The 27,646-nt window shown below is 43.5% G+C and overlaps 1 protein-coding gene across 7 annotated transcripts in view; it reads left to right on the forward strand.

Moving 5' to 3' along the window:
* Positions 1 to 27,646, forward strand: part of znf592 (zinc finger protein 592) — a 161,676-nt gene that overhangs the window by 79,493 nt on the left and 54,537 nt on the right. For 3 of the 7 annotated variants that reach the window (XM_069902743.1, XM_069902749.1, XM_069902745.1), the window contains exons 4-6: positions 12,682 to 12,873; positions 13,990 to 14,083; positions 24,315 to 26,747. In XM_069902743.1, coding sequence (XP_069758844.1) covers positions 24,336 to 26,747 — 2,412 coding nt within the window. In that variant the 5' untranslated portion in view covers positions 12,682 to 12,873; positions 13,990 to 14,083; positions 24,315 to 24,335. The remainder of the gene's footprint in view (positions 1 to 12,681; positions 12,874 to 13,989; positions 14,084 to 24,314; positions 26,748 to 27,646) is intronic. The other 4 variants (XM_069902744.1, XM_069902746.1, XM_069902747.1 and 1 more) reach the window with 2 other exon arrangements.

The following is a 27,646-nucleotide window of genomic DNA, read 5'->3' on the forward strand; positions in this document are numbered from 1 at the left end:
CCGCTAAACGAAAAGCCCTGCAGAAGGAAGTGGACACAGGCAAAACTCCCTGCACCATCGAGAAAATCTACACTGAACACTGCCATTGAGACCACTCAGACCCTGCTCTGTTCTCACTGCTACCATCAGGAAAGAGGTGTAGGGGTCACAAGACACTTACCTCTAAGTTCAGGAGTAGCTGCTACCCCTCAACTATCAGATTCCTGAACAACAGACTCGTTCAGAGATTCATTTAAGGACTTGTTCTTTGCTCATTATTTATGACTGTGTAGCGGCGGCTACAGTGCTCCTGCAAGAACACACACAACCAGACAGGTTGAGCTCAGTGAGCAGACTAGTTTATTGCAGGCTGCTGGGCTGCACTTAAACTCCCAGCCAGGACCTGGCTGAGAACCGCGCTAGAGGGCGCTGATGTTACCCAGGCGTCACGTGGTCCCCCAGTACGGGCTTCTGAGCCCCGTGCTGGAAGGAACTCACCAGGTAGTGCCAGCAGCGCACCGTAGACCAGCTCAGCTGATGACGCCTGCAGATCTTCCTTGGAAGTAGAGCGGATGCCCAGGAGCACCCAAGGTAGTTCGTCCACCCAGTCGGGACCGGTGAGGCGAGCCATGAGTGCCGGCTTAAGGTGGGAGTGCAGACATTCAACCAGTCCATTGGCCTGCGGGTGGTAGGCCATGGTGTGGTGTAGCTGAATCCCCAACCTGTTGGCGAACTGTGCCCAGAGCACAGATGTGAACTGGGTGCCCCAGTCGCTGGTGAGGTGACCCGGAACGCCGAACCAGGCAACCCAAACATGCAACGGTGCTCGGGAGCAGGAGTTGGTGGAGACATCTGGCATCGGGATCACCTCGGGCCAGCGAGTGGTGCGGTCCACCATCATAAACAGGTAACGGTTGCCCCGGAAAACTGGTAAGGGCCCGACGATGTCCATGTGAATATGGCTGAACCGTTCCCGGACGTGCTCGAACTCCTGTACGGGCACCCTGGTGTGCCTGTGCACCTTAGACGTCTGGCAATGGGTGCATGTTCTTGCCCAACCCGCGATCTGCTTCCGCAGCCCATGCCATGTGAACTGTTCTGCCACCATCCAGACCATCGACCTGATGAACGGATGTGAAAGGTCGTGGATGTGATGGAAGACCTGCCTGCACCACTGCTGGGGAACCACTGGCCACGGGGTGCCCATGGAGATATCGCACAGGATGGTGCCTTCGCTGTTCGGAGTCAGGAGGTCTCGGAACCGCAGGCCTGTGATGGCAGTCTTGAAGGCCCTCATCTCCTTATCAGACTTCTGGTTCCGGGCGAGCTGGTTGAAGTTGAGGCCGGGCATCAGCGCACAGATGGCCAGTCGCGAGAGTGCATCGGCAACCACATTGTCCTTCCCCACCTTGTGCCGAATGTCGGTGGTAAATTCTGATACGAAGGAGAGGTAATGCTGCTGGTGGGCGGACCAGGGATCCTTTGCCATCGCGAGCGCCTGGGTGAGGGGTTTGTGGTCAGTGAAGATGGTAAAAGTCCTTCCCTCCAAAAAATAGCGGAAATCCCACACCACCAGGTACATGCCCAGTAACTCACAGTCGAAGGCACTATACTTGCGTTCCGGCTGGTGGAGCAGGCAGCTGAAGAATGCCAGCAGCCTCCAATGTCCATTAACCTGCTGCTCCAGGACGGCACCGATGGCTGTGGCAGAGGCATCGACAGAGAGTGCCACATGCATGTCCGTGTGCGGGTGGGCGAGCATGGTGGCCTTCACGAGGGCATCCTTGGTGGCCTCGATTGCGGTGCAGGCTTCCGGGTTCCAAGCAAGAGTTTTGTGCTTGGCTTCGATGAGGCGAACAGTGACTGCATGATGCGCGCAGCTCCCGGGATGAAGCGGTTGTAAAAGTTGACCATACCCGCGAACTCCTGCAGCCCCTTGAGGCTGTCCAGGCGTGGGAACTCACTGATAGCGACGACCTTTGCAGCGGCGGGCATGGCTTCTTCAGCCGTGATGGTATGGCCCAGGAACTGCATGGACTCTTTCCCGAACTGACACTTGACCGAGTTGATGGTAAGGCCGAAGTCGGCCAGCCGGCAGAAAAGGGCACATAGGTGGGCCTTGTGTTGCGCCCGGTCCTTGCTGGCAATGAGGATGTCGTCCAAATAAATAAAGACGAAATCCAAGTCCCTGCCCACAGAGTCCATGAGGCGCTGGAAGGTCTGAACAGCGATCTTGAGCCCGAACAGCATGTGCAGGAATTCAAACAAGCCAAAGGGGGTGATGATGGCTGTCTTGGGTATGTCCTCAGGGTGCACCAGGATTTGGTGATATCCATGCACCAGGTCAACCTTGGAGAAAACCCTCGCACCGTGCAGGATGGCCGTAAAGTCTTGGATATGAGGGATGGGGTAACGGTCAGGAACGATTGCCTCGTTGAGCCATCGATAGTCTATGCAGGGATGCCAGCCGCCGGAGGCTTTCGGGACCAGGTGGAGCAGTGAGGCCCACAAGCTGTTGGACCCCCGAATGATCCCCAGTTCTAACAGGTGCAAAAACTCCTTCGCCACCTGGAGCTTGTCAGGTGGAAGCCGACGTGCCTTGGCGTGAACCGGTGGGCCCTGGGTGGAGATGTGGTGGAACACCCCGTGGCACGGCGAGGCAGTGGAGAACTGTGGCTTGAGGAATGTTGGGAACTCGTCCAGGATTCGCTGGAACTCGTCTCTGGGCGTGCTGATCGTGGCCATCTGCGGTTGCTCCAAGCAGGAGGTGTCGAGGCGAACGGCCTGGAAGGTATGGGCATCCACCAGAAGCCCGTGTGTGAGGAGGAAGTCTGCACCCAGGATGGCAGTCAGGAGAGACAAGGTGGTGAACCTCCATGCGAAATTTCGTCGGCCAATCTGGACTGTCTTGTCTCCATACGTCCAGATTGCTGTTGTGTTGGCCGCACAGAGGGGAGGTCCACGAGGTCAGTTACTGGACTCAATGCCCATGGCCGGGATGACTCTGATCTGGGCTCCAGTGTTAATGAGGAACCGCCGGCCACTGACTGAGTCCCACAGGTAGAGGAGGCTATGTCCTTGGCCAGCCACCGCAGCCATTAACAGCGGCCGGTCTGGTCGTTTCCCTGGAATGAGCAGGGCTGACAACACTTCTGAGCCTTTGGCTCCCCAGCGCTCGTGGTAGAAGCAGAGGCCTGGAGCGGATGTTGTTGCCTTAGTTATGCTTGGGGGCCCCTGCAAGGGCCGGATGCTCTACTGCAGTGCTAGAGGCGGGCTTGGCGTGCTCGTGCCTGTGCCTTGTGACCTGCTGGACCACTGAGCCCTCCGGGAATCATGCGAGCCATAGCTCTTGGGCCTTCTGGGCGACCTTCCTCGGGTCAGTGAAGCTCTCCTGGACTAGCAGCAGCCGGATGTCCCTGGGCATATGGTCAAGGAAGATGCGCTCAAAAAGTGGGCAGTTGGTGTGCTCACCCATGAGCGCGAGCATCTCGTCCATCAGCTCCATTGGGGACCTGTTCCTCAGGGCGTCGATGTGCAGCATCCGAGCGGCAACCTGGTGTCTGGATAGTCCGAGGGACCCGGTAAGCACTCGCTTGATGGTCTCGTATTTGTCTTCGGCGGGTGGGTGCTGAACAAGGTGCAGCACGTGTCTGGTGGTGGCCTGGTCCAGGGCAGCGACCACAAGGTAGAATTTGCTTGTATCGGACAAAATTTGGCGGAGGTGAAACAGCCTCCACATGGCCGAACCAGGTCTCCCGCTCCTGAACCCAGAATTCAGGCAGTTTCACGGCTATAGCGCTGATCCCAGGCTCACTCATGATGGGTTCAAAGCCTTTGACAGAGTAGAATGGAATTATTTATTCAACGTACTACAGAGGTTCAATCTACCAGAAAAATATATTAATTGGATTAAAGCATTATATAATGGACTATTGGCAAAGGTAACAGTAAATGGATATATATTGAACCAATTTAAATTAAGTGGGTCAACTAGGCAGGGATGTCCACTATCTCCCTCACTGTTCGCTTTAGCAATAGAACCATTGGCAGAACTGATAAGAACAGAAAATAAAATAAAAGGGATAAAAATAAAGGAGAAGGAGTATAAAATCCGTTTATTTGCAGATGACATCGTAGTATACTTAACAGAATCAGAAATATCAATAAAAGAACTACATAAGAAATTGAAGGAATATGGAGAAATATCGGGGTACAAGGTCAACGCAAATAAAAGTGAAGTGATGCCAATGAGTAACGCGGACTATACAGAGTTTAAAAAAGAATCACCATTTAAATGGCAAACACAAGCAATCCGATACCTAGGTATTAGGTTAGACAATAATTTAAGCCACTTGTACAAATTAAATTATCAGCCGCTAATAAAGAAATTGCAGGAAGATTAGAACATTGGAAAGAATTACCGCTAACGTTGATAGGGAGGGTAAATTGCATTAAAATGAATGTCTTCCCAAGGATACAATACTTATTTCAATCGTTAGCAATTCCCTTAACAGAGAAATTCTTTAATGAACTAAAGAGAATAATAAGGAAATTTTTGTGGAATGGGGGGAATCCAAGGATAGCGTTAGATAAATTAACAGAGAGGTACAACCAAGGTGGTTTGCAGTTACCAAACTTTAAAAATTATTATAGAGCAGCACAATTAAGGTATTTATCAGATTTTTATCAGACAAGGGAAAATTCAGATTGGACTAAGATAGTAGAGCTAGATAAAATAGGGGAGAAGGTACCAAAACATATACTTTATAAGTGGCATGAAAAGCTGATACGATATAAAAGCTCACCAGTATTGCATCATTTACTCAATATATAGAAGAAGATTCACTTAGAAAGGAAAAAAACAAATTAGCAAACACCAAAATCATTATTGACGCAAAATCAGCTAATCCCTTTTTACAATAGATAACCTTTCCTTTAGAGAATGGGAGAGAAAAGGAATTAAAAGAATAGAAAATTGTTTTTTGGGAAATAATTTATTAACATTTGAACAAATGAAGTACAAATATGGAATAACTCATGGTACAATGTTTGTATACCATCAACTGAAAGCTTATTTAAAGGATAAATTGGGAAACAGACTGAGATTACCAGAAGGAAGCAGCTTTAAATATGTGATTACAGACACAATGATTAAAAGATTTATAACGAACATGTACATCAAGCTGCAAGAGAAGGAAAATGATGAAATAAGCTATAAACCCAAACAAAAGTGGGAAAAAGATTTAAACATAAAGACAAAAAATGAAACATGGGAAAAGTTATGTTCTGGAACTATGAAGAATATAATAAACACAAGGTTACGCATGATACAGTATAATTGGTTACACAGGTTATATATCACACCCCAAAAATTTTTTAAAAATTGGGATCCAATGTTATCAGATAGATGTTTTCACTATAAGAAGGAAACAGGATCAACAGTACATGCAATTTGGGCATGTGAGAAAGTGAAAAAGTTTTGGGAAGATCTAAATCAGGTATTAAATAAAATCACAAAAAGCAACATACCAAAAAATCCAGAGATCTTTCTTCTAAGTAAAATAAAAAGTAAGGAATTAGGCCTCAAACTGGATGAAGCGCAAAAAAGATTTATAATGATAGCCTTAGCAGTAGAAAAAAAATGTATAATGTCAACTTGGAAATCAGAAGAGAGCCTGAGAGTACAGCAATGGTACATGGAAATGAATAAATGTATTCCATTGGAAAAAAATAATATATAATTTAAAAAATAAAGTCACATTATTTGAACAAATTTAGGAACCATACATGGAACATAACAGAGAGGGCTTGCCTCGGACCTCCACCCCCTAAAATCATAAAATGAGAAGAAGACAAAATGAACTGACCCAGTGTGTAAAAGTGGATGACACAATTTTCTTGTTTATTTTCATTGTGTGATGACATTGTTTAATGGGTTTATTGTATTGTATATGTTGAATGTTTAATGGGTTTGGAGGGGGGTGGGAAGGTAGGGGGGGAAAAGGGGAGAAAATGCCACTGTGTATATTTAAGAGGCTTCTGAGCCCCGTGCTGGAAGGAAGGGAAACCTCCCCCCCCCCCACCGATGGCGCCATTTTGCCCGGCTGTCCCGCCACGTGGCTTACAAGCGGGGCCGATTCGCCTGCCTCGTGGTGAGCCGCCACAATTGAATATTTATTTTCTGTATTTGCACACTCAGTTTGTTTACATTTCTTTCTTCTTGAACAGTTTTTTTTTGCTCTACCAATAAGTGATAATTCTGCCTGGCCCTCAGGAAAAAGAATCTCAGGGTTGTATGTGATGTATGTACTCTGACAATATATTTGAACTTTGATGAATTTGAGGGCCAGACTCAAATGAAAGGAACATGGATGGGTAACATTTATACAAAATGGAAGAGTATAATGATGGGAAATGTAAGGCTCATCCACTTTGATAAACAATAGAAAGCAGAGCATTATTTAAATCATTTTGGGACTAAAAGGTCAGTTTCAGCATTGTATGGCTCTGACTCCCATGACCTATTCAAGCATCGAAATAACAGATTTGATAAAAGCAGAGATTTTAATTCACTCCAAAGAAACATGGTTATCAATGCAGGTTGTACCTCTCTAATCCAGCACTCGGTGGTCGATTTGAATCTGCCACTATTAGTTTGTGGATCTGCCACAGGGCGACACTGTTAGCAGCGCTAATGCGCCAAAATCTATAAATATTGCTGACGGTACCGCACAGCCCTTTTACAGTATTTGCATGGCCCGCTTTCTTTTTCCCTCTCCTGGTTGCACAGTTTAAAGTTGCATTTCAAACTCACCCAGCTGCAAACGTTTGTACATCACTAATACCCGGATTGACATCATGGCAGACCTTTAGGCAAATTGCACAACTCAAGTTTTATTAGAACCTGTCTAACCCATCATCCAGCTCAGAGGATCAGCCCAAGTGTGCAGAGTAATGCAGAGAGAGGAGCTGGCCAGTTGACAGTCAGTAAATTTAATCTCTGTGTTCTGGTATTTTTTGTGGTCTGGCAACATCGCTGAATTAAAGAGGTACAACCTGTAATAAATTTCTAATTAAGCTCACTTTCTCCAAGCTTTGTAGATCACTAAGGTTTGATATTTTCCCCCTCCCCTTCTTTGCTTTGATACGAGTGGCTGATAATCGATCATCTACAACCAAGATGAAAGTGAAAAGATACAGAACAATCTATCTTCTGAAACCAACCACAGAATAAAGGAAATAGAAGCAGTTCTATGCTATATAGCTCATTCCACTATTTAATTCAATCAGAACCTTATTCACTTTGATCTTTGGTGATCTTGGAGAAGCGTTATCCAAAGGGTAGTACAGGCCCTGATATTTCTTGGGGAAGAAATTGTCCATCTCTGGTAACTCTCTCCTCTTTCTTGAGGTCTTCCATTTCAGAAGACAAACTATCTACAAACATCTGTGATAAACCCACTAGCTCCCACATTGATCTTGACCACACATCTGCCCACCCCTCGCCTGTAAGGATTCTATTCGTTACTCTCAGTTCTCTGTCTCTGCCTCATTTGCTCCCAGGATTAGACCTTCCATTCCAGGACATCTGTGATCCAGAAAACATGGCATCCCCTCTGCTGCCATCACCCTCATCTATTTCCTGCACATCTGCCCTGGCCTCTTCCCCTCTCCCCCCCCCCCCCAAGACACAACCAGGGCAGGGTTCCCATCATCCTTGCCTCTCATCCCACTAGCCTCCACATCCAATATATAAATTATTCTCTTCAGTTTCTGCCAGCTAGCATGGGATCCCACTGCTATGACTTCCCCTGCCCTCTTCTCCTTCCGTAGGAATCACTCCCTCCATGACTCCTTTACCCACTCATCCCTTCTCATCAGTGCCCCTTTGGTACCTGCCCTGTGATCATGAGGGAGCCACACTTTCACTTATAGCATAGTTACAGTTAATGTAAAAATAAGTGGTGTTTCAATCATTTAGACAGATGTTTATGGGGGTTCCAAAGTAGTTCATGGTTAGGGTAGTAGGGAGAGGTTCAGGACCCTGATACCTGACAGGTAAAAACTGTTCATTAACCTAGAGGTAATGGACTTCAGACGTTTGGTCATCTTCCTGAAGATAACATCGAGAAGATCATGGGTGATGGTTACAGTGGGTTGGTTGCTCCTGAATCTCAGGCTGCAGGTAGTTGGATGACCAATCAGAAAGGAAAGTGAGTCGGCAGGTCAGTCCAGACTTCTCCTGTGGCAATCACCCTCAGTAGAAAGTATACTACTTTGAATATTCCTATTGCTGACATCATTCAATGGCCTGTAGTTTCTTGGCTTGTTCTTGCTGCTCTTTTAATTGGCCACACTCCTATGTGCTGGCACTTAATCTGAGACCAAAAATAAGGCAACTGTAGCCTCATTTTTCCCTGACTTCCCATCTTCCAAGGAGCCACCTGATCAGGACTTGGGGATTGGTCCATCTTTATGCGCTCCTAGGTCCTTAGTTTCCATGATCTTCACAATAAAGAATGATCAGAAATATTATTTTAAAATCTCAGCAATGTTGATTTTTAATGGAACCAATTCTTTCCTTAGCCACCCTTTTAATATTGCAATTGAATCTCTTTTGGGAGTTTTCCTTTACCCTGTCTACTAGATTAATCATTTTCCCATTCTAATTCCCATCTGAAGTGTCTTTCTGCACCTCGTACTTACTGAAGGATCCACTTGATCCAGACTACTACAATATGATGTTTACCTCCTTTTCCCTGACCTGATCCTCAATATTCCTCATCATTTAGCGATCCCTAAATTTATACAGCCTTGTTTTTCACCCTAAAAAGAACATGCTATGCTGAACTTCTGCTGTCTCACTTTTAAAAGTATCTCACTTTCCAGTTTCACCATTACCTGCAGATATCCTCTCTCAATCAATCTCTGCCTTGCCCTAATGTTTGGCCTTACCTGCAAATATCCTCTCTCAATCAATCTCTGCCTTGCCCCAATGTTTGGCCTTAACTTATGATGTGGTTGTACTTTAAGGTCCTCCTGACTCTTGATAGGAGGAGAGCATGTTTCCGCCTGTAGAAGAATCAAAAAAGGGATTATTATTTGAAAATAAGGATTTGTCCATTTAAGATAGATGAGGTTTTAAAAAAATATGGTTTGAAAGTCTTTGAAACTTTTACAGTGAAAGCAGAATGTTTGTGAGTGAGGCAGAGGTGGATAGATTGTTGCTAAGCAAGGGATGAAAGGTTGCTGGGGGAGACATTAATGCATAAATTAGTCAAAATGGGCAGAGTCATGCTGAGTAGCAGAACAGGCTCAAAGGCTGACTGGTCCTGATTCTTAGGTTCTCATTTCTAAACTACAATGGTGTGCAATTTGGAGAGGAACGAGCAAGGATGCTATTCCAATGCACCCTTTGCATTTGCTCTTCTAGTGGCAGTGTTTTTGGAGCTATAAGCCCCGTTGAATAAGCCATTGGCTTACAGTGTGTTTTGTCAGTGAGGCCTCCAAAGCCATGGCGCTAGAAGAAATATATGTTCATGGTGCTGAATGGTGTGCCAAGCAAACAAAAATGCATTGTCTTGGATGTTAGCTAGCTGTTTGCATGCTCTTGGTATTAGAATTATCCATGCAAGTGAAGAGTATTCTGTCACACTTTCTTTAAATTTTTTTTATTTTTCACACTATGAACCATACTGACCAAAATACACACAAACATTTCCCTCTTGAATATACACAGTGTCATTTTCTCCCCCTTTTCTCCCCTCCCTTCCCTCCCTCCTTCATTCCCCACCCACTCAACGTTCAACCTGTATGATACATTAAACCCATTAAACAACGTCATCACACAATGAAAATAAACAAGAAAATTGTGTCATCCACTTTTACACACTGGGTCAGTTCATTTCGTCTTCTTCTCCTTCTGTCATTTTAGGCGGTGGAGGTCCGCGGTAGGACTTCTCTGTTGTGTTCCATGTACGGTTCCCAAATTTGTTTGAATACTGTGATGTTATTTCTTAAATTATATGTTATTTTTTTCCAATGGAATACATTTATTCATTTCTATTTACCATTGTTGTATTCTCAAGTTGTCTTCTAATTTCCAGGTTGACATTATACATTTTTTTGCTCCAGCTAAGGCTATCATAATAAATCTTTTTTGTGCTCCATCCAAATCAAGGCCAAGTTCTTTACTTATATTACTTAGAAGAAAGATCTCTGGATTTTTTTGGTATCTCTTGATGTGCCTCAATGATCATGGAAAACCTTTAAAAACCTTTTGGAAGATTAGTTTTATCTCAAGGTCATATATAATGATTTTCATTGGACAGTATGACATTTCTCTAAATCTCAGAATCACAATTTATTGTCACAAAATTCGTTGTTTTGCGACAGCATTATTGTGCATTACAGATGCAAAAATTGCTGTAAATTACATTTAAAACAATAAATTAGTGCAAAAAGAACAGAAAAAAGTAAACAGTAAAAGTGGTTCATTGTCCATTCAGCAATCTGATGGTGGAGAGGAAGAAGCTTTTTTTTTACAGTTGAGTGTTCATCTTCAGGCTCCTGTACCTCCTTCCTGATGGTAGCCGTGAAGCGGGCATGAGCTAGGTGGCGAGGGTCCTTGATGGTAGAAGCTGCTTTCTTGAGACACCGCTCCTTGTGCATGGAGTGAAGACTAATGCCAGTGATGGCATTGGCCGAGTTCACAGCTTTCTGTCGCCTTTTCCTGTCCTATGCATTGGTACCTCCATACCAGACAATTGTGCTCTTCTTGGTACACATACCAAATCTCCTCAAACTCCTGATGATGCATAACCATTGCCGAGCCTTGCATCAATATGAAGGTTCAAGGATAGAGCTTCGGAGATGTTGACACCAGGAATTTAAAATTCTTTACCCTTGGTGAGGTCTGTTTTGTGTTCTCCTGTTTGACCCCTCCTGAAATCCACAATCAGTTCCTCAGTTTTGCTAACATTTAAGTACAAGGTTGTTATTTTCATGATCAAATGAAATTAAATCAGAAATTGGAACTGGCAAAGACTACTCAACGAGCTGATCTGTCTCACTACTCCTGTACACTTCCTGGCATCTTGCCATAATACAACCCTGATATTGAAAATAAACTCATGGTGAACAAAGAACTGACTTCATCCAGTGAGTCCAGAAGCAGATTGAAGTTCTCAAATTTAGCTTCTGAAGTGGTCACTTGCTAAAACTGTTGGTCCCTCTGTAGAAATCCAGTCATATTTTTTGATGACCCAGTTGCTCTGTATTTGTAGATTTTCTTCCTCCACACTCTTCTCCAGGATGTTCATTTGCAGCTTCTAGCAAATGAAACTAAAGTTGAAAATGTTTTGCCAGAACATCTGTTAACTAATAGCCTCGAGCTGGCATTTTCCAAGAATTAAATATTGGCATCCTGACAAAATAAAATTCAGTTAATGTCTGATTGTGTATGTACTCTGCCCTATTTTTATATTTACAAAAACTGGTTTGTGGATTCAAACTTGGCACTGCAGCTTTTCAGAATTCTTTGGCGGTGCATCACCTATGCCTGTAAACACTGCATTAACCAAAGAGACCAAAAAAAGTAGATGAGCTTATTGCTGTTAGCCCAGCCTGTAACTCCCACTCAAATCACAAGTGGCTGGCCACACACTTTAGCTGTGGTAGTGAAATCAACAGGTGATGCAGAAGACAGATGCACTTCCCCCTGTGATTGCAGTGCAATAACTTCAAAAGTACTGAAGATCCCAGCAGGTCACACAGCATCTGAGAGAGCTGTCCCCTCCCCCATCACTTCAGCTTTTTTCTCTTCTGACCTCCCACCTATTACCTCTTGCCTGAAGGTCTGTGCTCCTCTCCCTGCCTTTTCTTTCCCCCCACCCTCCCCCAATTTTTTTATTCGGGCACCTTGCCTGCTTTCTGCTCGTACCTTGACGAAGGGCTCAGGCCCGAAACATTGGTTGTATCCCTTTGCTTTGTATATAAACAGCGTGACCTGCTGGGTTTCTCCAGCACTTCTGTGTATTGCTGATTCGAAGGAGTTTATACTCTGTCTGCGTAGGTTTCCTCTGGGTGCTCCGGGTTCCTCCCACCCTCCAAAAAGATTTGAGGTTTATAGGTTAGTTAGTGTACTTGGGCAGCACGGGCTCATGAGCCAGACGATCCGGTTACTGTGCTAATTCTCTAAATTAATTTTTTAATTAAAAAATAATCTAGCCCTAACTTCTACTGTGATGAAATGCTTTGAGAGGCTGGTCATGGCCAGAATTAACACATACCTAAGAAACAATGAATATTGAGAAGTCTAAGCTGGTAGATCAAGAGAATGAATACTGTTAAAGAATTATATAATTAGATACTGTTGGGTCCCATTTATTTAACTTTTGGGGCGTGATATATAGCCTGTGTAACCAATTATATTGTATCATGTATAACCTCGTGTTTATTGTATTTCTCATAGTTCCGGAGCATAGCTTTTCCCATGTTTCATTTTTTATCTTTATGACACACCAATGGCATCATGAAGGAAGCCTCTCCTTCCTCAGGAGTTTGCGGAAGAGCTAGTGGAGTTGTTCAAGTGAACCGGTACGGACTTGAAGGGCCGACATGGCCTGTTTCCGTGCTGTAAACGGTGATATGGTTATTGCTTTAAATTTAATACAACTGCTATTCGAATTCTGTATATTGCAGGAGAAAATGCCTGACATGAATTGAGATCCTGCTCACAGCCCACTCTGTTTATACTGTCAAAGCCCTTTTCTACTATATATATAAAACACTGTTCAAAAAAAAAACTGCAGCTGTTGGAAATCTGGAATAAAAGCCAAAATTGTTGGAAACACTCAACAGATCAGACATTCTGTGGAAAGAGAAACAATTAAGGTATCTGGTCCAAGGCCTTTTGCCAGTTCCAATTTCTGATTTAATTTCATGAAGTGCCTTTGATCACGAACATTTTTAAACAGTGATACTTATAGACATATCTTGTATGCTGTTGGCCTGAGTCCAAGGCAGTAATGAGGGAGGGGATTGGGCGATACTGCCTTTATTAGGGATCCTGGAGGGGAAGAGTTACAGTAGCGGGGGCGGGCCAACCAGTACGACTGCAATACAGTATTCCACCACTGGTACACTGCCGCCTTAGTGCTGAGGTTGTGTTCCCTGGACCTTGAAATGGAACTAATTCTGAAGTGGCAAATAACATTATTTTTATAGAGAGAGTGAGAGAGAGATGCGTTATGGACAGCACTGCAGTGCATCAATATGGTAGAAACCCGAGACTTTCCTGTTCCCGTGAGCTTCTGTGCTGGGAAGCTTTCGTAATCCCTCAGGTGGTCTCCCTGATCAGATGAACATGAGCTATTGCTCAGGACAACAGCTGCTCCATGTGCTGTCAGAGCTCTCTGACCTGAGGATCTCTGTCATCGCCTTCTTTTGAATTTTGTGGAAGATATGATTGAATGTTACCAGAGAAAAAATTCTAGTTTGGTGCAAACTGCACAGCCAACTGCATCATTCACCCTGTCCCACACATCACCAGCTCTTAAAGCCAGCTCATTCATACCAATAATTCGTTGCTAAGTGAATGGTGGCAGAGGGAAGGGCAAGTTCCTGGTCCAGCAGAACAAAACGTTAGGAGACTCGGGGTTTCATCAGGTTCTAAGCAGATGTATTTTTTAAAGTACAGTAGGGTATATGCTGTGAGTACTTGGACTAGAACACCAAGTGTGCTATATCAGTACTTTGCAGACAGCACTAAGACTAATGCAGTAAAAACCTCTGGTATCCAGCACCTATGGGGAGTGATAAATGCCAGATAATTGAGTTTTCTGGTTGCTTCAGATTGCTTGTTGCGTGGATTGGTGGAACTAATGGCGATGTTTAAAATTAGTGAACACACCAGTTTTGAACTTCTGTATTTTTTTACCTATTTGTTTTCTTCTCTTTTTTTTTGGCCGGTTGCTTGAAACTGCTGCTTGCTGGGGTTCTGGATGAAAGAGATTTTACTGTACAAGCATACGACAATACAAGTAAACCTTATTCAAGCCAGAACATCATCGGGTGCCATATTGTGCACCAAATATTTGTTGAGGTAATATCTTCTGAAATATTGTACTCAACTCTGATAATTTTATTCCTCACATCTTGGCTGAGACTTTCAGTTATGATCAATTATTATTACATTATTTATATACATTATTATATAATTACATTATTTCAATGTAATTACAGTTTTTGCTGTTTACATAGCTTTCCCAGCAAAGTGAACTACTCCACTTTCTAAATCATTTACTAAAGTTGGCATTGCAAGTAACAGAACTGGTCAAAAATTATTAGTTAATTTTGATTATTCTTTTGTTTATCTATAAAGTTATATTCTATTTTATTCTGTAGTGTATTTTAGGGGGGGGGTTGGTTGGATGGGGGGGAGACTTAGGAATGAAGAAAGCCTCTACTTCCTCAGGAGTTTGCGGAGGAGCTAGTGGAGTTGTTCAAGTAAACCGGTACAGACTTGAAGGGCCGACATGGCCTGTTTCCGTGCTGCAAACGGTTATATGGTATTTCCCTTGCCTTTCTTCACTTGATGAATCCTCACGGCACAGTCTCACCCAAATTTACTCTCATGTCTCATTGGAATTTGACATTTTAAATATCATGCAAAATAGCGCAGTTATTAATTTAGCAGTGTATTTATTTTCCGGGCAAAACTACAAACCGGCTTCGGAAGGGAAGAAAAGATTAGCAACCAGTGTCCTTTTATGTAAGGGAAAGAATATCATCAAATGACAGCTGTATGTTGTAAAAAATAAAAGTTGTTGATCAACTGGAAGTGAAATTATCAGTGGTAAAGAATTAAAGGACTGCTTGAGGATAGAATTGGGGAAGTTGATGTATTTTCCTGGAGGAGATTAGAGAACAATGGGTAAGAGAGAAGCTTGAAAACTGACAATTTTGGTGACGGGTGGAACTTTGGATGAACTCAGAACTTACAAACAGTGCAAAGGTGGGCACCGTGCAAGGGTGGGCACCGTGCAAGGGTGGACACCGTGCAAAGGTGGACACCATGCAAGGGTGGGCACCGAGCAAGGGTGGGCACCGTGTATTGGCTTCAAGTGCAGAGTAGCAAAGATGAGTGTGTGGGTTTCAGCAGTAGGTAACCAGAGTCGGTGAGGGCATTTTTGAGGTAGCAATGGGCAATCTTGTATGCAAGACGACCTTAGCAGTAAGTGTTTCATACTTCATCCTGTGGCATACTGTAAGCTCTTGTGTTCCAAGGACATTGCATGTTTTAAACTTTATTTTCCAAAATGCCTTGTAAAAGTATAAATGGTGGATAGTTGATTTGTTAAATGAAGTGTGTATATTAAGATTCTGGAATAGTACTGCAGATCCCTGTCATTATTTGGTTTAACAACTCTCTTTTGGCTCAGGAAGAGTGATAGAATTCTGATTTTCTCTTCAGTTATTGATCTTTCCACATGCTAGGTAGTTTCCCCTCAAGATTATACAGTGAAGCCCCTGGTGTCCAGCACCTACTTGGTCGATGGTGAATGAGAATTTTACTGTTGCATGAGACTCACTCTTTTAATCCCTACCTAATACACCTAAGAATCAACTGTTTAAAAGACAAAACTACTATACTGTACTAAACACCTCCCTCTGCAATTGGATTCTAGACTTCCTGACAGGGAGACCTCAAGCAGTCTGGATTGGTAACAGCACCTCCAAGACCATCGCACTGAGCATGGCCCCACCCCCCCCCCCCCCCCCCACCCAGGTTGCGTGATTAGTCCACTGCTGTTCACTCTGCTGTCCCATGATCGTGCAGCAAAACACCGCTTGAACCACATCATCAAATTTGCTGATGACATGACTGCGGTGGGCCTGATCAGTAAGGATGACGTTAGCGTACAGAGATGAGGTGCAATTGCCATCAGACTGGTGCAGAGCCAACATCCTGTATCAAGAGTATCAAGTTCCTTCGAGAGCATTTGGCAGAGAATCTCACCTTAACACCAGCTCCATTGCCAAGAAAGGCCAGCAGCGCCTCTACTTCCGGCAAAGGCTGAGGGAAGTTCATCTCCCACCCTCCATCCTCACTACATTCTGCGGACGATGAATCAAGAGCATCCTATGCAACTGTATCACTGCCTCTTTTGGAAGCTGTACCTCCTTGGACCACAAGACCCTGCAGGGGATAGTGAAGTCGGCAGAAAAGATTATTGGGAGCTCATTTCCTACCTTCTTCTCTTTTCTTTGGCTTGGCTTTGCGGACGAAGATTTATGGAGGGGTAAATGTCCACGTCGGCTGCAGGCTCGTTGGTGGCTGACAAGTCCGATGCGGGACAGACAGACGCGGTTGCAGGGGAAAATTGGTGGGTTGGGGTTGGGTGTTGGGTTTTTCCTCCTTTGTCTTTTGTCAGTGAGGTGGGCCTCTGCGGTCTTCTTCAAAGGAGGTTGCTGCCCGCCGAACTGTGAGGCGCAAAGATGCACGGTTTGAGGCGATATCAGCCCACTGGCGGTGGTCAATGGGGCAGGCACCAAGAGATTTCTTTAGGCAGTCCTTGTACCTCTTCTTTGGTGCACCTCTGTCTCAGTGGCCAGTGGAGAGCTCGCCATATAACACGATCTTGGGAAGGTGATGGACCTCCATTCTGGAGACGTGACCTACCCAGCGCAGTTGAATCTTCAGCAGCGTGGATTCGATGCTGTCGGCCTCTGCCATCTCGAGTAGTTCGATGTTAGGGATGAAGTCGCTCCAATGAATGTTGAGGATGGAGCGGAGACAACGCAGGTGGAAGCGTTCTAGGAGCCATAGGTGATGCCGGTAGAGGACCCATGATTCGGAGCCGAACAGGAGTGTGGGTATGACAACGGCTCTGTATACGCTAATCTTTGTGAGGTTTTTCAGTTGGTTGTTTTTCCAGACTCTTTTGTGTAGTCTTCCAAAGGCGCTATTTGCCTTGGCGAGTCTGTTGTCTATCTCGTTGTCGATCCTTGCATCCGATGAAACGGTGCAGCTGAGATAGGTTAACTGGTTGACCGTTTTGAGTTTTGTGTGCCCGATGGAGATGTGGGGGGGCTGGTAGTCGTGGGGAGCTGGCTTTCTTCAGGCTGACTTCCAGGCCAAACATTTTGGCAGTTTCCGCAAAACAGGACGTCAAGCGCTGAAGAGCTGGCTCTGAATGGGCAACTAAAGCAGCATCATCTGCAAAGAGTAGTTTACGGACAAGTTTCTCTTGTGTCTTGGTGTGAGCTTGCAGGCGCCTCAGATTGAGGAGACTGCCATCCGTGCGGTACCAGATGTAAACAGTGTCTTCATTGTTGAGGTCTTTCATGGCTTGGTTCAGCATCATGCTGAAGAAGATTGAAAAGAGGATTGGTGCGAGAACGCAACCTTGCTTCATGCCATTGTTAATGGAGAAGGGTACAACACTTGATACAGGCGAAAGGCAATAAACATTGTGAAGAACTCCACAAATCCCTTCTGCCATCTGGTAGGGGGTACTGGAGCACTCGGGCCTTTATGTCCAGATTGGGCAGCAGTTCTTTTCTTCCCCCCCCCCCCAAAGCCATCAGACTCCTGAATTCCCAAAACATTTGCAGATGGGGTATCGTGGACTGTTACAGTATACGTCTTAATATTTTAATGTGTTTAACTTATATTTATGTAAATATGCTCTATGGTCCTGGAGAAACCTACCTCGTCTTTACCGTGTGAGCATGGTATGAACAATAAATAAAGGTTATACTGAACAAACTTCACTTGAAAGAATATATAATCCTTGAAGTATTTTACTTTATTTTCAGGCACATTCTTTGAAAACATTTAACCATCGTTGCATCTGCAGGATCCCCTCCCCCTCCACCCCCCACCTCCACAGAGCAGCCTGAAAGACAAACAATAATTATAAATAATTAATCGCCCCTGCTCCAAGTTTACAGAAAAAGCCTGATTAATATATAGTATACTCGTAAAGATAAAGACTCTGATTAAGCTGAAATAAGGAGGCACTGAGAGTCCCCCAATGGCAAGTAGCATTAACCATTTTATTCAAACACAACTTTATTGAAGCAGCAAACCACGACCAAGGCACTTCCCTGGCTGAATATTTCCTCCCATCTTCACCAAAGGTTTATATTGTTACTTCAGAGAATGATTACTTTTACAATTTTAAATTTTTATTTCTTCTTATTTATTTAACTTTTATTTATTTATTTTCCTTTTTTTTTTTTGCAGGTTGCTTGAGGTTGCCACTTGCTTGAAATCTGGATATCAGGGGTTTTACTGTTTGGATGTGTGTGACCGGGAGGATTATTTTTCTATCTGATGTATGTCTATGTGCATGCAAAAAGTCTGTCTTTTCCAAAGTTTTTTTCTCCTCTGTTGAATATTTAATGTACACGTGAACATCCATTAGTGTTCAGGCCACGGAAATTTACCCTCGTAAAGTTCACAAATCACTGCCCAAAGATTTTAAGATATGGAATAAAATTTGCTCTCAGAATTTGTGCAAAAAGTGAATAAATACAATTGTTTGGCAATTGTTCATACCATGCTCAGACGGTAAAGACGAGGTAGGTTTCTCCAGGACCATAGAGCATATTTACATAAATATAAGTTAAAATAGAAGCTAAACACATTAAAATATTAAGACGTGTGCAGATGATGCAGCTTTGTGTTAAAGAAAATCATAGTGCATGTTTTTCTACGAATGCAATTCCCTTACCCTCCCCCGCAATGCGGTGTCATTGAGGAGAGAAGAGAAATGTGGTGGAAACAGGATAGTAGGGTCATGAGATTAGACACTAATCTGTTGCAAAGATCAAGACTCCTGGAGGTTGTGTTGCCTGGATTCTGGACATCCTGTCTGAACTTCAGAGGAATTTGGAAGAGAGGGGAAAGATCCAGTTGTCCTGGTCTATGTGGGTGCCATCGATGTTGGTAGAACTAGGAAAAAAGGTATTTTATTTATTATATAAGGATTTGGCGGGTGGGGGGGAGATAGATTAGATTAAGTTTTTAACATTTTTTCTCGTTTTTCTTTTTCTCACTTTTTTTAAAATCTGGCTTAACTCAGCAAGCGGGTGTAGTGTGGTTAATTCAAATTATTGTTTCAAATGTTTATTAAGGAATTTTTGACTTAGCTTCATCTATTTTTGTTCCTTTTTTTGTGTGCTTACATGTATACAAATGATTTTTTATTTGCTTTCCTTTCTAGAGCTCTGTATATGTCAGCTTAAATGTTAAACTCTATAAAAAAATATTTTAATAAGAACAGGAAAGAGGTTCTTCTGAGGGAATTTGAGCAAAATTAAAAACCAGAACCAAAAAGGTTCTACCTAAAGCACCCGCAAATCGGTACAGTATTGATAAGATGAGGGAGTGGCTCGAAGAGTGATGTGAGAGAATTAGGTTTGAATTTGCGGGAAATTTAGCACCAGTATTGGGGAAGATGGGAGCTGTTCCAAAGGGACGAACTCCATCTGAACCATACTTGGACCAGAGTCCTGGTGAATCACATCACTACTCTGGATAGGGCTTTAAACAAGATAGTAAGGGAGTGGGTTCAACAGATTGGAAAAGTAAGTTAAAGGGAAAGGGAACAGAACTGAAGAAAAAGAAATAGGACAGGGTTTAGAAATGAAATCAAATTTAAACTCTGGCAACGCAGAAGCAAATGTGAGAAGGGTGGTGAGTGTGGAACTGAAGATTTTGTATTTAAATGCATACAGTGCAAAATGAGCTTAAAGCCCAGTTGAAATGGGCGTGTTCAACTTTATGGGCATAACAGAGATGTGGCTGAAGGAGGATCTCAGCTGGGAGCTGAATATCCAAGGAGAGACATCCTCTCAAAAAGACAGGCAGGTAGGTGGTGGGGTGAGGTGGTTTTGTTGTTGGTTTTTTTAAAACAAAATGAAATCCAAACCTTAGCAGGGATCAGAAGATGTGGAATCTTTGTCGGTGGAGCTGTGAAACTGCAAGATTAAAGTGACCATGATGGGAATTATATTCACACCTCCAAATAATGACCAGGATGTAGGGTGGAAAAATACCATGGAGATTAGAGAAAGTTTGTAATTAAAGCAATGACCTGGTGATCATGGTGGACTTCAAAATGCAGGTACAAACTGGAAAAATCAGGTGGACGCCAGATTTCAAGAGCAAGAATTTGTGGAATGCTTATGTCTTTTTAGAGTAATTTGTGGTGGAGCCCACTAGGGAAAAGGCCACTCTGGATTTGGTGTTGTGCAATGATCTGGAGTTGATTAAGGAGTTTAAGGTAAAAGATGGAATTCACTCTGTCATTTGAGAGGGAGAAGATTTTAAAAAATTGGATGTATTGGTATTACAGTTGCGCTCCAGTAGGTAGCTCAACTGTACTTGAGGTAGCTATAGAGGCAAGAGAGAGGAGCTGGTCAGAATTTTATTGGGAGAGAGCCATAGCAGCAATGGCAGGAGTTTCTGGGAATAATTCTGAAGGCGCAGGATCTCTTCATCCTAAAGAAGAAGCATTCTAAAGGGAGGCCGATGCGACCATGGCTGACAAGACAGCATAAAAGCAGAAGAAAGGGCAGATGGCTTTGAAAAAACTCACGAAAAGCCAGAGGATTTGGGTAGCTTTTAGCTTTGGGGCGGCACGGGTTGGCGTAGCAGTTAGTGCAGCAACAGCGATCAGGACCAGGGTTCGAATCTGGTGCTGTCTGTAAGGAGTTTGTACATTCTCCCTGTTGTCTGCGTGGGTTTTCCATGGGGGCTCCGGTTTCATCCCACCATTCGAAAGCTTAATTGTGTGGCACGGGTTCGTGGGCCGAAATGGCCTGTCTAAATTTTGGGGTTTTTTTTTAATTTAAATTTAAAACCAACAGTTGGCAACAAAAGAAATAATGAAGGGAGAAAAGATGAAATGTGAAGGTAGGGTGGCCAATAATATGAGGTAACCAAAGGTTTCTTCACCTATATAAAGAGTAGAAGAGGCAAAGGTTGGGCATCAGGACCACTGGAAAATGACACTGGGAAAGGGGTAATGGAGAAAAAAAGATGTGACAGATGAATGGAAAAGGTATTTCCGTCCACATCTGCACCGTGAAAGACACCAATGACAAGCCAGAAATTTGAGAGAGTCGGGGTGGGGGGGGGGGGGGGAAGCACCGAGTGTAGTCAGATGGTGAAGGTGGATAAGTCACCTGGACTGGATGGACTACAGCATGTGTTCTCAAAGAGGTAGCTGAAGAGATTGTAAATGCATTAGAAGTGATCTTTCAAGAGTTTCTTGAATCAGGAATGGTTCTAGGGCAGCCATTCTTAACCTTATTTTGGCTATGGCCTCCTTAGGGCTCTGCTCAAAGTTTATGGGCTCCCTTCCCTGTGAACCAGTCAAGTTTAGTTGGTTTCTATCGTACTTCTCTCCTATGGACTACATTAAAAAAATTTTGGATTTAAATCCGTAGCCCCCAGGAAGACCATAGGCTGAAAATGGGTGCTCTAGAGGACTGTAAAATTGCAAATGTCACTCCATTCTTTAAGAAAAAAAGACAGGAAATTCTAGGCTAGTTTGCTAACTTCAGTGGTTGCCCATACCCTAGAGTCCATTATTATGGACGAGTTTTCAGGTTATTTGAAACCACAAGATAAAGTAGGCCAAAGTCAAATGAGATAGTTGTGTCAGGGTTCTTTCTGTTATTTAAGAGAAGGTTGGATGTGTACATGGAGGTGAGGGGGTTGGAGGGTTATTGGCAGTGAGCAGGAGATTTGAGCTAGTGGAGTTGTTCTAATGAACCGGTGTGGATTCGAAAGGCCGATATGGCCTGTTCCACTCTGTAAATGGTTAAGTGGTTAAAGTCAGCGTGGTTTCCTTCAGAGGAGATCTTGCCTGACAAATCTGTTGGGAACAGGCAGGATAGACAAAGGAGAGTCAGTAGATGTTGTAAACTTGGACTTTGACAAGGTGCCACATGTGAGGCTTCTCAACACTATAGCAACCCATGATAGGGAGAGGTGTAAACTTGGATAAAAGATGGGCAGAAAGCAAAAATTGGGAGTAAAGAGGGCCTTTTCTGCCAGTGACCAGAGGTGTTTTGCAGGGTTGGTGTTGGGTCCGCTACTTCTCATGTTGTATGTAAATCATTTATATGTTGGAATTGGTGAGTACATTTTTAACAGAATCAGGAGGTCAGTGTTAATGCCATCCTTTTGACCGTTGTGTAATTTGCGAATTAAGTGCCAGGGTTGCCAATTTTAAACTTTCATATTTTTTATCAATTTATTTTCTGCAATTTTTTTTGAAAGTTGCTTGAATTCCTGATAATGGGGATTTGACTGTGTTGTTATATAATTATCAAACCCATAAAAATGCATTTAGATATCATCTTTCCTGTCTGTGGATTTTATATCGGAATCCTTTTAGAAAAATAAAAGTTAACTGGAGATAATTAGGTATTGTTTTAACCAATATTATCTCTCCTTAGGACAACAAAATATTTGGGGTTCAAAATTAAGAGATGCTTAGGAAATTGATTTGGAATGCTTGGGTTAGTCCATCAATCGTACTAGTTTTGAGATTTTTGTAACCCCTGTATTTCAGTACATATTTGCTGCCCTTTGTCATAACCTATAGTATTGGGCTTCAGATCAGACCTTTACTGTACATGCCAAGTTGGTGCTTGAACTTTAAAAATGTTACCCCAAAACTAGGGATCGTCTTATATAGCAAGTATAAAATCCGAACCTTAACAGCGAAGTCTCAGTGCTCCCCCATGCCAAGTATAAAATCCGAACCTTAACAGCTCATCTCAATGCTCCCTCGTGCCATGTAAAATCCAAACTGTAACAGCGAAGTCTCAGCACTCCCCCACAGGGTCCATCTGCCCAGTCTGACTGCAGTCAGCTCTGTACAGGCTTTAAACGGCCTATTTAAACTAAGAAGCTGATTACTGACTTCAGGGAAGGAAAGCCAGAGGTATACAATCCAGTTATCACTAGGGATCAGAGGTGGAGAGGGTGATTAAGTTCTTGGGAGTCACTATCTCAGAGGATCTTTCTGGGCCAAACACACCAATGGCATCATGAAGAAAGCACGTCAGCTCTACTTCCTCAGGAATTTGCGGAGGTTTGGTAGGACATCAAAAAACCTAGCAAATTTCTACAGAAGTGTGAAAGAAAGTGTGCTGACTGACTGCATCAAAGTCTGGTATGGAAGCACTAATACCCCTGAGCGTAAAGCCCTCCCAAAAGGTAGTGGACAAAGCCCAGGTCATCACAGGCAAAACTCTCCCCGCTATTGAGCACATTTGCAGGGAGTGCTGCTGTCAGAGAGCAGCAGCAATCGTCAAAGACCCACACCACCCAGCACACACTCTGTTCTCGCTGCTGCCATCAGGTACCATCAGGTTCGGAAACAACTGCTACCCCTCCACCATCAAACTCCTCAAAACAAATTCAGAGACTCATTTAATGACTTAATTGTGCGCTTTATCAATTTTCTTTTTGTTCTCTCTGTATTGCACAGTTTACAGTTCTTTGTTCACATATTTTACATTGTGTACAGTTTATTTATTTTGCACTACCACAGGAAAGAGGAATCTCAGGGTTGTATGTAATGTCATGTAATTATACTCTGACAATAAATCTGAAATCAAGGTCTAATCTAGAAATCTTAAAGGAGCTGACGGTGGTTTATGTTAGATTATGCTAATAAAATTGAAACCTTTACTGGGTGATTTGTTTTTAAAATATTGTGCCAGCGTCACTCCACAGGTCATAGTTGGCAAAGGATGATTGGGGCAGTAAGTCTTGCACAGCATATAACTCAAAACCTGCATTTTAGGTGGAAATTCAGGGGTCATCGTACAAAATCATCTTATATGCAAGCATATGCAGTTTTTTTTCATGGATAAGATAAGATGCAATTATAGAGACACAAGTCCTGGAAACTGGAGCAAAGCCAGTAAAATTCAACAGGTCACGCTGCTTCTGCAGAGGTGAAGCAAAAGTCAACAAATTGGGTTGAGACCCTGTGCCCAGTACTGAGGGCAGAGGGAATACAGCCAGTTGGTAGAAGTGAGAGGGAGGTGTAAGACAGAAGCTGGTAGGTAATAGGGTGAACCAGATGGTTGGGAGGGGTGGGGTACGATGGTCAGATGGAGCCAGATGCGGGAAGGGAAGTGTTGAGATGGAGGCTGGTCGATGATGGGTAAAACTGAAAGATAAGGTAGTTAAGGGAGGGGAAGTGTAGTGGCAAAGGTTGGTAGATAAGGGAGGGATGATAGGCAGATAGATAATTCTAAATTACTAACACCATGTCTTCTGGCTCTCTTTCAAGGATTTTTGAAAGTCTCCAACCATGGGTGACATGAAGACTCCAGATTTTGATGACCTTCTTGCTGCTTTTGACATTCCTGATCCAGATCTCGATGCCAAGGAGGCCATCCAGTCGAGCAGTGAGGAATCCGAAAGTCACCTGAAGCAAGCGGGGATGGGTATAGATGAGTTGTCTATACATCACTCCATATCTGACGTCCCTGTTGTGAGTGTCATCGTTAAGAACACAAGTCGGCAAGAGTCCTTTGAATCTATTACCGAGAAGGATGGCCATCAGGTCGGACAGAATTTGCTTCATAATGGGTTTCGAAGTACTGATATTACCTCTGATTCCAGTAACTACAATAAAATGGTCACTGCCTTCATCAATGGAGATACTTCCAGGAATTTCTCAAGTAAATTTGATACACCAAGGTCAGAAATCCTACCAACATTTAGTCAGTTTAGTCCAATTTCTAGCCCAGAGCCAGAAGAAGCCATGCAAGATGCTGGAATTGTCGATAATATTAAATCAGACAAGGGGCCTTACCTTGGTTCTGTGGGTTTGTATATTTCTACAGATAGCTTACTGATGAACAGTGCAAGGGAACAGCCTGAGCAAGTTGCAACAGAGCTGAGCATGTTTGACGAATACTCCAAAAAACGAGAGCGAGCCAACGAGGTCAGAAACTGTAAAATGAAGGAGGAGGCCTTGGGACAAAAGGCAAATTCAGCAACTGCATCCGAAGAAGTAGAGCCAGAGAACAAGGACTTTGACAACAACAGCAATTTGTTTGACAACTTGGAGTCTTCATGTGACTTGCATAATAATAGTCTAGAAGAGGCAAAGATCTTCAATGATCCAGAATTGAGCTTAGCCTCTTCTGTTCCACCCCGCCAGCGTCTGAAGTCAGCTCATTCAAAACTGACCTCGTGCTTAGCGGCATTGGTAGCCCTGAATGCCAAAAAAACATCAGAGTTTCCAAAGGAGGAGTACAAGGAAAATTCTAAAGAATTGTTGTTGGGTTTGAAAGACGGTGTCAGGGGCAGTCCCAAAATGGCAAGGTCACCAAAGAGTCCGAGAAGTCCCATGGAAGGAGTAAAGAAAATGGCGAACAAACAGTCTGATAGCCCAAGGAGCGTATCGAGTGACTACAGCGGCAAAGGATCCCCATACGTTGCCACAGGTTCTCCACCAGCCATCCCAAAAGTCAGGATCAAAACCATTAAAACATCTTCTGGTGAAATTACTAGGACTGTGACCCGGATAATGCCAGACTGTGGACAGAGCGAGTCAAGAAGTTCGCCTGAGCAGTCAGTGACTGAAATGGCTTTAACTGAGGAACTGAGCATAAGATTTAGCCCCGTGGCCTGTGCCCCATCTCAGACCCATGCTTCTCCAGCAATGGAAAGTGTAAAGAGGCCATCATCTGTCGGTAACGTGGCTAATGAAGTTGGTTCCCTGTCCAGTATATCGGTTAAGGGGATTGCTGCTCAGGTGTTTGATGAAAACATAAATAGTAGCAGCAACTCGAAAGCTTTAGGCGTTACAAACATGTCACCCGAGAGTGCCAGCAGTGCTATAATGAAGGCAGCCGCTGTGGTGCAACAACAGAAGCAAATGGGCATAAAACAATCTGCAAATATTCCCAGCACGAATTTCCTGCCCAAAGCAGTTCATTTGGCAAGCCTCAACTTAGTTCCACATAGCGTGGCCGCCACCGCTACAGCGAGGTCCACGACTGTGCGACCAAGCCGACAAAAGATTGCCACTCAGGTAGTCACCGTGCCACTGGTACAGCAAGTCAGAAACGCGGTTCCACAGAACCACGCATCTCCAACGTCTGCTCAGGATGTTGTAGTTGAAGCTTTTAACAAGCTATTAAACGGTACCAATCCTGTGCCGATTTATGCACCAAACCTCAAGCCACCAGCACACAGTAATGTATCGATGCCAGCTCGTGGCTATCGCTGTTTAGAATGTGGAGATGCGTTTGCCCTGGAAAAGAGTTTATCACAGCATTACGAGCGGAGAAGCGTTCACATTGAGATTATGTGCAGCCATTGTTCCAAAGTTATGGTCTTCTTTAACAAATGCAGTTTGTTGTTGCATGCACGGGAACACAAGGGCAAAGGTGCCGTTATGCAGTGTTCTCAGTTACAAATGAAGCCTATCCCTTCAGAACAAATGTTTCCAACTACCCCGGTAACTTCTCTTGTGATAGCAGATTCTCTTGCCCAGGATGAGATCTCGGCTGTGGGCATGGATGATGGGAATTTCTCGATAATTGGAGTGGGTAGCCCAGCTCTCAGTCGTCCTGCCATGCCCCTGCACTGTGATTCGTTTAAATTAATACGTCATGGGTTAAAATGTCTCGAATGCTATCAACAGTTTCAGGACTATGTGGGTCTTGCAGGTCACTACCAGCAGGTTACAGATGATACTGAACGACCGGTAAGGAAATGCAAATTGCATTGCAATTTTTATTTATTTTATTCAAAGTGAAAATAGCGTCAAGATTTATCGGATGTTTGTGGTATATGCGTAGAACTTGAGTTTAGTACAAAAGAATAGAACGGTTAGCATCAGTCATTACTACTGAATGTAAAATTATTTCGAACCTCCAATTGATCAATCTCTGCTTTTGCCTTGGTATTACATTTGGTCTTCCACTTCTCTTTCCAGACAGTAAATGATTTCAGTGTGAAATTTTCAATTAGTGTTCCATTAGGTGGATCTGTATTATCGGCCCTTGTGTCTAAAATATGAATTAAATTGCTATATATCAGATTAGTTGATTATGACCTATGGATAGAGATTTTTAACCTTTCATTATAAGCTAGATTTCCGAAGGTGAAATACTGTTGTCTCAATCTATTAATTCTCCCAATTTCAGAGGAATCTGCCATTTCTGATAAAAAGAGACTGTTTTCAGAAACCTCCTAAATGTTGTCTCTGCCACCTCGAGATCATTCTCGGCCACATACCATCACTGGTCAAAAAAAATTGACTCAAATATGCATTTCTTTCAATTGTTATGCAGTGTTCTCAGTTACAAATGAAGCCTATCCCTTCAGAACAAATGTTGCCCGGAAACAGTTGCATTCAATTAAATGTATTAATCAAAAAGTTTTCTCCAAAAATTATTTTTCTGGTCTCAAACACAGGGAGACCAAGATTATTCATTTCCAGGAAATCAGATGGTTATTACGCAGATAGTTCCATCCCACTTTTATAAGCCCAGGAATGACATCATTACATTGGGCTTTCTAAATGATTTACATTCCTAGCTTGACCTTTCTCTCCCAAAACATTAGTGTAATATTGAACGATTTTCTATGCATTACCATCCA

The sequence above is a fragment of the Narcine bancroftii genome, chromosome 11 (genome assembly GCF_036971445.1).
Source record: "Narcine bancroftii isolate sNarBan1 chromosome 11, sNarBan1.hap1, whole genome shotgun sequence".
NCBI classification, from domain to species: domain Eukaryota; kingdom Metazoa; phylum Chordata; class Chondrichthyes; order Torpediniformes; family Narcinidae; genus Narcine; species Narcine bancroftii.